Source organism: Numida meleagris, chromosome 11 (genome assembly GCF_002078875.1).
Source record: "Numida meleagris isolate 19003 breed g44 Domestic line chromosome 11, NumMel1.0, whole genome shotgun sequence".
Classification (NCBI taxonomy): domain Eukaryota; kingdom Metazoa; phylum Chordata; class Aves; order Galliformes; family Numididae; genus Numida; species Numida meleagris.
This window is the reverse complement of record NC_034419.1, coordinates 2,529,467-2,540,040: the sequence shown is the minus strand read 5'-3', so window position 1 is coordinate 2,540,040 and position 10,574 is coordinate 2,529,467. Positions and strand designations below refer to the sequence as shown.

Here is a 10,574-nt window from a genome sequence, read left to right as displayed (position 1 = left end):
GAGGTGTTTGTCTCATGAGACCAGATGTGGGGCGAAGTTGAACAAAACACTGAAGCAACCCAACACATTGCTACCTCTGCTCTCCAGCTTCAGCTCATTGCCCACCTTCACCCTCACATTCACTGAGCTCTTTGCCAAGGTGGTTTCCCCTTGCTACCTTGGCAGAAAATGACATCTTTTTCTTCCTGCCTATATCTACCACACCTTAACATACCTGTCATTGGTGAAGGAGGCACCACCTTTCTTTTCGTTTTCTTAAAAAATCCATCTTCTGGGTTATTAAAATAGTATTTCCGGGTCAGGAAAGACTGAAAACAAAAAGAACCAATGCCAGCATCGTAAGCAATGACGGACAGCATTATTTCTTGCCTGAAACCTTAGGAGCTATTTGATGATATGTCGTTTTTCTCAGCTGCTTCACTACCTGGATGCCCTAAAGCTCATTACTTTGATGTTTCCGAGTACCAACTTTCTGTCTTGCTAAAATTCCTGAAATAATCTTAAGAATTCTCTTAAGAAGAATCCACCTTTCACACTTTGTGCAAAGGTCTTGGCTCAGTACCAATACCAGACATCAGACCGTTCCGCTCCCTCACCCCAACTTACAGCTTTTACAATACACAGATTAGGCAGCAACTGAGCAAATATGAGCAGCTGACTCCCTCGCTCTCCCTCGCTCTCAATCCCTGCGGGTTTGCCGGCAGATGTTAAACACGGCGCTTTGGAGGCAGGTTTCATTTCAGTGTGCCATGGCAGGAGGCACCGCCACGGAGGGGGCTGCAGGGGGCCCTGTGCCCAACCCCACCTCGGGGCTGTCCCTCTGCGAGACCAGAGCTGCCCACGCACCTCCGTACCTGCTTCGGGATGTATTTTCCATTTTCCCGCAGGACCCTGCTCCGAATCAGGACTTGGCTGCAAAAGAAAGGGGCGGTGTGAGCGGCGGTGGCAGCACCCTCGGGGAAGAGAAAGGAAGGAGACGGGGAAGGGGCCTGACCTGTCCGACACCTGCTCCTGCGTGAGGCGTTTGTCGCTCTGCAGCAGGATGGAGACGTAGTGGCGGATCATGCCCACGAAGAAGGTGATGAAGACGATAGGCAGCACCACCCACAGACGGATGTTGGAATCCAGCAGCAGCTCGGGCTCGCTCATCGTGATTCTGTTCCTAATCCCGATCAACCCTTTTTCAACCCCGGCCTCTGCCCCGACCCGGCTCCCGCTCGGGCTCCGGCCGCTTCCGGGCCACCCTAGGCCGCGGCCTCACTTCCGCTTCCGCTGGGCGCCGGAAGGACGTCACCGCGCGCCGGCGGCGGGAAGCTCGAGCTGCGGTAGCGGCAGTGCCGCCCGCGGGTGGTGGCGGGAGCGAGGCGGGCGGGGCGCGGGTGCGGTCAGACGGCTTTCTTCTTCAGCTGTAATCTTTAAAGGTGAGTCGAGAGCGATTTCTTTGTTCTCAACGCTGCCGCCCACCCGGAGAGGACGAGTCGGAGCGGTTCGTGCTGAGAGAACTTCCGCGGAAGCCAGGTATCTTGCTGTTTACGTGCGACAGGCTCTGAAATCTCAGTAGCTGCGCAGCGGGGGAATGCGGAGTGGTGCTGGTCAGCCAGGAGAGCCGGCTGCCTCTGAAACGGAGATTCCTGGATCGTTTCCCTTTACTATTCACTGCTTCATTCCAGGGTTGTTTAAAAAAAAACAAAAACAAAACCCTCACCCCAAAGTGAATTCAAATCGCGTCTCCTGAACTCACTGGGCCTTTCCCTGCATTCTTACAGGCAACGACAAAGGATTTGTTACCATGGTTTCAAAAAGGAAGCTGTCCAAAATTGACATTTCTGAAGAGAGCTCCAAGACCGACTTGCTGAGTAGGTGCTCGGGTGCGATGTGGTGAAAGGAAACGCTCTGCTAGTGAGAGCAGCTGCTGTAATGATGGCTTTGATAACGTCGGTAGCTAATTGCTAACAACTCTGTTGATCTCAAACAGTATTATTTTTATGAATCGCAATAAAATAACAACACCAAAGGCAGTCCTGCATCTTTTCTCAGTCCTTGTACCTGTGGTCAGTGTTAACCATCTTGAGCTTCAGTGCCTTTGGAGTCCGCAGGTCAATCGTATTTGATCAAAACAAATATCTCTAAAACCAAGATAACCTCTGTATGTAGCTGAAAGGAAAATATTTTGCTTTAACAGGTGGGTGGGATACCCAAGTCGTAAGTGCGGTGGAAGAACCTAGATCAAACCTGTGCTTTTCAGGGCAGAGGAAAGCATGTGCTCCAGCACTGTGCAGTTTGTCACTTGTTAGCAGATACGTCTTGCCTGGGAGTAAGGCACTGAAGGTGCCTGTGGTCATAGAGCACTAAAAGGGGCGAGCGAGAAGTGTTCCCTTGTGGTGTTGTGCTGCAGGGGGAGCTACTTCCTAGAACTGCATTGGGGTTTGACTTAGCTAACAACTGCTGTCAAAGAGAGCCTCACAGCACTGCTGTTGATCTGGTTCCGTAAGTGTGTTCCTGTATTACTTTGTTACTAGAATGCTAATTTTGAATTAATTATTTTAGTGAAAGATTCAGGCTTCTCTTTTTTGCACGGTAATTTGATGTAGGTTGTCTTGTTTTCTCAGAAACAAAGAAGCCACGGATTTCTGATAAGGGGGCCCCTGCCCAAGGTGGACTGGAGAATGAGGGGGTATTTGAAGAGCTCCTGAGAACATCAGGAATCATACTGAAAGCTGGGGAAGGACAGAATGAAATAGGTATCTGCCCACTTGTATGTGAAAGCCTGCAAAGTTGGCTCTTACAAAGCAAAGATGCATGTTACTTCTGGAGTAAAAAAGCTCTCAGGACAGCTTTTCAGCAAGTTCAAGGAAACTTTCATCAGGCCTCTTCTTTGTTGTATGCTTACTGAATCGAGCAGTTCCTGCCTGAGTGCATCGCCCAAACTCACTGCAGTAGATTTTTAAAGTGTATACACGCCAAGTCAAAAGACTTTTGAGAGATTGTTGGAGGTAGATGCAATCTAGTCTTACTCCGTGTATGATTACTGTATTTTCCTATTAGTCAGACCGAGATGGATAAAATAACTATTGTTTTATTGAGTTACAGAGCCAGGAGCTCTGAAACAGGAAAACAAGCTCCTTTTAGTTCAAACAAGGCCTTCAGCAAATGGAGGAAACGTCTGCTGGATAAATCTGCTTCACTTTTGCCATGGTTTAAGCAGCAGAAACTTGAATTGCCACACAAGGCTCTCTATGATCCAGCTTTATGATACAAGGAAGCTGTATTGCCCCTGTTGTTGCAGTGGGGTTTGGGCAAAAGAAGGCTTCTTTGGGATGGCAGGGATGCTAGGGTGGCTCATTTGTGCGACGTTACGTGCCATGTCACAGCAATGAGCTTTGCTTGTGGTTACAGTACTGATTCTGCTGGAAGTTGGCTACTCCAGCATGTCAGGCAAAGGGACCTTTGGGCTGCACATCTAGTAAGGGTCGTGTTGCACTCTCAAGGACAAAAAAAAATCCCCGGGGAATTCTTTCTCCTCTTCTTGATCCCTTGTTCTGTCTTGAATAGGTTTGTCTTCATCTACCAAAAAAGACAGGAATTTGTCCATGAAGGCTTTTTATGCTTCTGGCTGCCTTCAGCTCCAGGTGGAGAGAGCAAAAGCGAAGACACTGCTCAGGCTTTTGCTAACTGGAGCTCTTGATAGAACAAATGCCAAAATAACAGTGAATGATCCTGAGGGCTTGTATCTTGTGTAGCTATTTTGATGTTGCATGGCTAGAACCTGTCAGTTTCTTTATTCTCTTTTTGGAACTTTTCCCTAGCTGTGGATCAAACGGCTTTCCAGAAGAAGCTCCGCATGGCGCTGGAGAAGCACCCATCTTACCCAGCTGTAAGTAACTGACTGAGCTTTGGCAGGAGCCAGATTGAAAACGTGGCCCAGATTCTTCAGTCCTCTCAGTGTTGTCATTGCAGCATTTTGGTCTCACTGTTTTTCTGAACAGTCAGGAGCGAAGTGATGACGAGCTGGCAACGTGAGAGCTGCCACAATGTGATGCTCCTCTCCAGCTAATAAACCTAGCACGAAACTGCTGAGGCCAACAATTTGAATCCTGCAAATGTTCTTGGATGTAGTTCTTGTCACATTCAATGTTGCTGTTCTAGCCAAATGGGGAGTTGAGGAAAGCCCTTTTTAAGTCAAAGTGAAACATGAGACTGTTGCTTTATAATTGTTTTGTAGAGCAACTAATGTTTCCTTTGCATTTAGGATAGAATTTATCTAGCATTCCTTCTGTCACAATTTCTGTCTGTGGCTAGCTGGATAGCAAGTCTTTTTTCTGATTTCACCACCTGCTCACAAAGAGCCTCCTTTAAGACAGCAGTGGATCGATGTATCTTTTCAGGAAGTGGATAATTTCTCTGCTTTCCAGGTTGTGAAGCAGTTTATCAGCGGATTGGAATCTCACATTAAGGACAGAAGCCAGTTCAAGAACTGCCTCTTGCCATGCACTCCTGCTCGGACTGAGGGATCAAGGTCAGGAAAATGTATTTTTGTCCTCCCCTTTGGTCAGAGCTGGTCTGTACTTAATGTCAGGTAGCACTGAGCTGAGTGGAGGGAAAGGCCATAGCTCCAGCTGATACATAGCAAGACCTGTGCCTTGTGCAGCACTGGCTAGTGTAATCCAATTCCCTATTCAACAGCAGTAATTGTAAAGTGGTAAGTCACAGAACTTAGTAGCTACCTGTGGTATGAGCTGAGCCCCCTGGCATTTAATAGCAAAATCCAAACTCCAGAAGCAAATTGACAAGCCTGGGGAAGGTGAACTGCTTTGGCAGTTTTTTCCTGGAGCTACTGCTTACCCAGACACTTTGGCATTTCCAGCTCACACTGCTGTTGTAGAAGGTAAGCTGAAATAAACAAAGTGTAATTTTTAAAAAAAAAATCTATATTATGTTTGTAGCTGCCATACTTCTCTGCTGTGGCATAGGTTGGATGGCTTTGGAATTCCTTTTGAAGAGCTGAGCTTCAGTAACAGAACAGTCTGGGAATGTCTTGTTCTGGATTTTGGTTGCCTGAGATCCTGGTAGTTAAATATGAGCTGTCTGGCCTGTTCCCAGTTATTCCTCCTCCTTGTGGCCAACGTTGTTCCAAAGCTTTCCATTGCCTTTGTTCTTGGCCAAAATACACTGAGATAACAGCGCTTCCAGCACCGTGCCTGGGTCTTCAGTTTCATTCTGAAGAGGCACACCCTGTCATTCTTTGGTTTGAGTGTTTTCTCCTTTCTTATACATATAGGAAAACCTTCTCTCTCACACCCAGTTGCTGACTAGGGCAGCTGAAGCCTCCAGTTTGTTGTGATGCTGGGTTAGGAATGTCCAACCAGCACAGAACTTTCTTTAATTTAATACCTTTAATTTCTAGTCCTTCATGTATTCTAAAACACTGGAAATTCTCACACAGAAAAGATAATTATGAGATGGGTAGGACTCAAAATTGTTACAACCTGGCAGCTGATTTTCGTTTTTTACTTCTGAAAGAATTCTGTGCTTAGAAATCCTGAAAATGTATTCTCCTGGCTGTTACTGAGTAAGAAGCATATACCCCTAACACACAATCTCTTTGGTTTGGTTTGGCTTTTGATATATATAAAAGTCATCATAAGTGGATTAAAAAAAAAAAAGTAGTGGAAAGAGTTGGTCTGCTCTCCTCACATGTTCTTACAACAACTGTAGTGGAATCTTTCACCTTGCAGGACTCTGGTGCACTCATACTGTGAAAGCCTCATTAAACTGCTGCTTGGAATTAAGATCTTACAGGTATGTATGTGTTTGCTCTTTATGGTAGTATCGATTTATTTCGGGATCCTCTTGCTTATGGAAGTAGTGGGTTAGTTGAACTGGTGAGGCAGATGAGGCTGCATCTGGAAAAGCCTCCCATCTCTTGTTTCTTCTGGGACAGATGCTCCATGCCTGGCACATAAGGAGAGAGATGGAACTGGCTTTGTTTGGTCTTAAGAAGAGAACGTTAGGGGAGGCCCCGTGGTCTGTAACGATTCAGTTGTGTGGTGTAGAGCAAACAGCCAGAGTCTTCTCAGGGGTGGATGGTCAGGATGAGAGATAACAGCCAAGCTAAACGCAGGAAATTCTGATAGAATTTAACCACTTCTACTCTGGAGAATATTCATGAAACTTAGAGGTGCTTGAAAACAGAGACGTCTCTAGTCTAACCTTGATGGTTAGCCCCATTTTGAGCAAAGGGCTGGACCAAAGATCTCCAAAGTTCCTTTCCAACCAAATTTTTTAAATGCTTGAATTACAGCCCTGAACTAGTATTACACAGAGACAATCCATACGGAAGGACAGAGGCCCTTCCAACGCTTCCTTGGATGGAGTAGGGAGCTCAGTTCGCTTAGATCTCTTATCGCTCATCTCCCCTTCCTGCAGTTGCTGATGGCAGATGCAGTGGGAAAGCCCTGGCTTGTCTTTTCCTCTGCCTTGTCATGGAAAGGAAGGGGAAAATGAACGTACAGGCAGATCCTTGTACGAGAAACAGCACAGCAATAAGACACATCGTTCTCTCTTCATCCCCTTCTGTCTTTTCCCTTCTCCAATGTGGCCCCAAGGACAACTGCTTTCAGTCCTGTCCTGCAGATGAAGCTCCTTCTCCACTGGCCTTCCTGGGAACTAAAAACCAATCATACAAGTGAAGCAAAATGCACTGTGGTGAATTCTAAACAGTATGGATGTGGTTGTTTTAGTGTATGTTTCATAATATTGCCATCAGTAACAAGTTCTACTGAGTTGTATAATAGCTGTGTCAACACGTACATGGAGTTGAACATGCCATCTCTCACCATGGCGTGAGAAACCTGAGAGCAGCTTTGGATTTAAGCCCCCTTAAAGTGCATTGAAAAGGTCTTGCCTTAAATCCATTTTTATTCTGATTTGCCTTTGAGCCAGGATTCAGGGGGGAAAGAATCAGATCTGCAAAGGAAATGGCAAAAGCCCGTGGGCAGTTTTCAAACCAATCTCAAATCATTGCTTTGGATTCCTGTGGAGTGAAAAGCAACTCAGCTGGGGCTGAGACAGAGAGCCCAGTTTGGCCCAGAGTAATTAGAAATCCTGGCCATCTGCTCTGCTTCAGTTACATTATGTGCATAGCTTGCAAGTTGTGTTTTTCAGCCTGCAGGCTGAGTGCCTCCATTCTGGCACTAGGGAAGAGATTTCTTACATAGGAAGTATTTTTACTTGTCCTTTTGAATCTTCTATTCATCTCTGCGTTGGTTTGAAATGTTGGTTTTTGAAGCAGTGCCACAGTACAGGCAGTAAATCATCAGCCTAACAATGTCCTTTGGCCTTTCCTGCAGCCCGCTGTCGTAACGCTGTTGTTGGAAAAGATCCCCGAATTCTTTCTTGATGTGTGAGTACAGACTGTTTTCCCTCTATCTTGAAATGCGTTTCCTTCTTTTGAACAATCACCAGCTGTTTAATTGTTGTTTCAACTTTGCCTGAATGGATGTCTGCACTGCTGTTTATACAAATACCATTATTCATCCATCTGTGAAAGCATCTGCAGGTACCGTGTCTTTAAAATGGTGGGTGCACACTGCAGAAGACAAATTCATAGAAGGTGAAATACATCCCCCCCTATGATTCTCTGTGCTTCTGTTAGCTGCTGGCACCAACATGGAAGTATTTCAGCAGAGGGACTATGAGGCATCCTGTTATTTAAACAAGAGGAAAGTGGCTGGCAGAGTTCTATGTGGCTGTTGGATGCCAAGAGACCTCCTTTTAAGAATGCAGTTTATCGTCAAACAAGGAAAATAGAAGAAGCATCTGTTGTTTTTTCTTGAATGGAGAACACAGTGGTACATTTTGCAGTAGGAGGCGATCCCATGGAGATTTGGGTTGTTCAGCATGTCTGTAAGTGAGCAGGGAAACAAAAAGTCAGGTAACAGCTGATGGTAGCAAATGTTCACAATAATGGAATCTAAAATGGATTGTGAAGAGCAATAGCAGCTTTCATTACAGCTCATCTGTAACTGCAAGTTGATTGGACCATTTCAGCCCCAACTGACATAAAAGCATAGACCTCTGAAACTTGTCAGACCCCTGCAGTTTTAATATCGCTTGATGCCTGGACAGAGGACATTCAATTGATTAACCTACTGCAGGAGAGGTGGCCACTGCTTGGTTGTGTCCATCCTACTTGGCAACAGGCAGTTCATTAATGCCCGTGTGCTCATAGACCAGCGTGACCAGAGGTTACTGATGAGGGCAGGACATCTCAGTGCAGCTGCTTGAGCCTTGTTCTCTTAGAAAATCAGGCTGAAAGGGATCCTACTTATATAAATGCAATGGCAAATGGATTGCTATCGCTGAGGGAAGATGTGTCATATGGAGTACTTCTTTTTGTTTCTCATTTTTAGCATTAGTTCAATGCTTAGCAGTAGTCAAAGCAGTGTACAGAACATTAGAGGGAGAATTGGAAATGAAATGGAAGGCATCACCTATTCTAAGCCAACTAGAATTCTGCATGCCTGGCAAGGAGGTGACTGGCAGAGAGATGGCAAATGTCTGCGCAAGGCGAGAAAGTGAAGTGAGGAAAGTTCACCACTATTTCTATCAATGCAGGGCAACAAACATTTTTTTGGATAATGTGTCACCTTCCAGGGTTTGGTGTTGCAGAGTGTGGAGTGAAATAATTGTGGTTGTTCTTGTTTATTTTTTTTTTAAAGGCTGATGAAGGGAAACAAATAGAGTACTGCTGGATAGTAGGCGTGATGGACTGGGCACCAGCTTCTGCCTTGGGAATTTACTCAGCTCCCTATTGTTGGAAGCTGAGTGGTAACTCTGGGAAGTGATGGTGCTGTGCATTCTCTCTTTCTTACAGCTTACCCAAATGCATCTGACACTGACAGCAGCTGGGAACAAGGGCACTGGGATCAGGGCAGATTTAGGCTAAGCCAGCAATAGCCACACTTACAGTAGCACAGGAGATCCAAAGTGAGGTGACATTGCTTGTGTTGTAATTAGGATGTTGCTGGTGTCCCCAACTTGTGTTTACAGTGAGAGGCAGGGTTCCTTCACAGTGCTAAAAGCTCTAGAGTTGTTAATTATATTTGCATAATGGAATTTGAATAGTTGGCTGGTGGGACTTCCATTTCATGGTTTTGCTGACCAGCAGCAAAGCCTTTGAGTCTGTCTGTGGATCTGACTCAGCTGTGTTTTGCTTCTGTCGTTTTAGTGTGGGGACCTTTGGAACAAACTTCCCTCGGCTCATTGTCAACCAGTTTAAGTGGCTGGACACTCTTCTCGACAGCCAGGTGGGTGCTGGTGGCACAGTCACCTGCATGCTTTGCCAGTTAACTTCTGGAACTCCTCTTAGGCAGGCCGAGGTCAATTTTGATGCTAACAGAAACAGATGTTTCCATACTCACACCCTGAATAAATTAAATACCCAGTGAAATCTAATTCTTGTTCGCATCCTTTCCTTCAGTGACTTCTGAACGTCTCCTTTTATCTTCCTCTTCTCTTGCTGTAACTCTTCTTTTTCGTATTTTCTTCGTAAATTTGTATCTGTACGTACCTATCCACATTTTAAAGCAGTTACAGTCTCCTCTCGTTTAATTTTAACACGAGATACTGGATACTTGCCAGCATCTGGCGATAAATTCTTTGTTCTGGCTTTGGTGGTTCCTTTCCTTCTTTCCCTTTCTCCATCAGCAGCCTCTGTGAGTTCCTTTGTACCAAAGGGCTGTTGCTAAGGAAAGTCCCAGAATGAATGGAATTTAGAATTCAAACTAAACTCTGGAAAGCTTGCTGTTGGGTTTTCTGGTTTCCTTCCCTAAGCAAGAGACATGTGTTGTACTTGTAAAGTGCTGTGGTTCCCAAAAGTCTATGCTACAATTCCCTGCCTCAACGGGACAATGAGTTAAGGCACAAATCCAAACAAATGACTTCCTGAGGGATCTTTTGTACTTGATGTTGTTGTCATTCTAAGGATCCGCTTGCTAGTGGTGAGACTCATGTTTATAAGTGATCCTCTTCTTTTCAGGACCTTGTCAAGAAGTTAATGCAGATGCTTAGCGTGTCTCCTGTACCAATCCAGCATGATATTATCACCAGTTTGCCAGAGATCCTCGAGGATTCCCAGCAAAGTGAGGTTGCCAGAGAGTTGAGGTACAGCTGATTCCATTTTTATTTTTGCCCTCTTGTTTCTTGCTTTTAATAGGAAAAAGAAAATCATGTATGAATGCAGGTTGCACCAAGACTGAATAAAGCTGCACAGCAACAGGATGTTTTCTACATGCTGTTATGCTCTTCAAGTGGTCTAAATGCTCCAAAACAATCTAAAACATTAAGTTCTTGAGTGGGTATAGCACAGACTGATCGTAGAATGGTTTGGGTTGGAAGGGACCTTTAAGATCCCCTAGTTCCAACCTCCTTGCTATAGGCAGGGACACCTCCCTCTAGACCAGGTTGCCCACAGCCCCATCCAGCTTCTCTTGATGCAGCCCAGGATACAGTCTGGCCTTCTGGGCTGCAGCCGCATGTTGCTGGTTCATGTTGAGCCTTTCATCAACTGACAT

At 45.5% G+C, this 10,574-nt stretch overlaps 1 protein-coding gene across 1 annotated transcript in view; it reads left to right on the top strand.

Moving 5' to 3' along the window:
- The window catches only part of FANCD2 (Fanconi anemia complementation group D2), a gene marked incomplete at its 3' end in the record, with an annotated part of 47,227 nt that continues 37,683 nt past the window's right edge, over window positions 1,031–10,574 (top strand). The window contains 9 exon segments of the mRNA XM_021409783.1: window positions 1,031–1,421; window positions 1,767–1,856; window positions 2,610–2,741; window positions 3,807–3,874; window positions 4,413–4,516; window positions 5,736–5,799; window positions 7,350–7,402; window positions 9,230–9,308; window positions 10,040–10,164. Coding sequence (XP_021265458.1) covers window positions 1,064–1,421; window positions 1,767–1,856; window positions 2,610–2,741; window positions 3,807–3,874; window positions 4,413–4,516; window positions 5,736–5,799; window positions 7,350–7,402; window positions 9,230–9,308; window positions 10,040–10,164 — 1,073 coding nt within the window.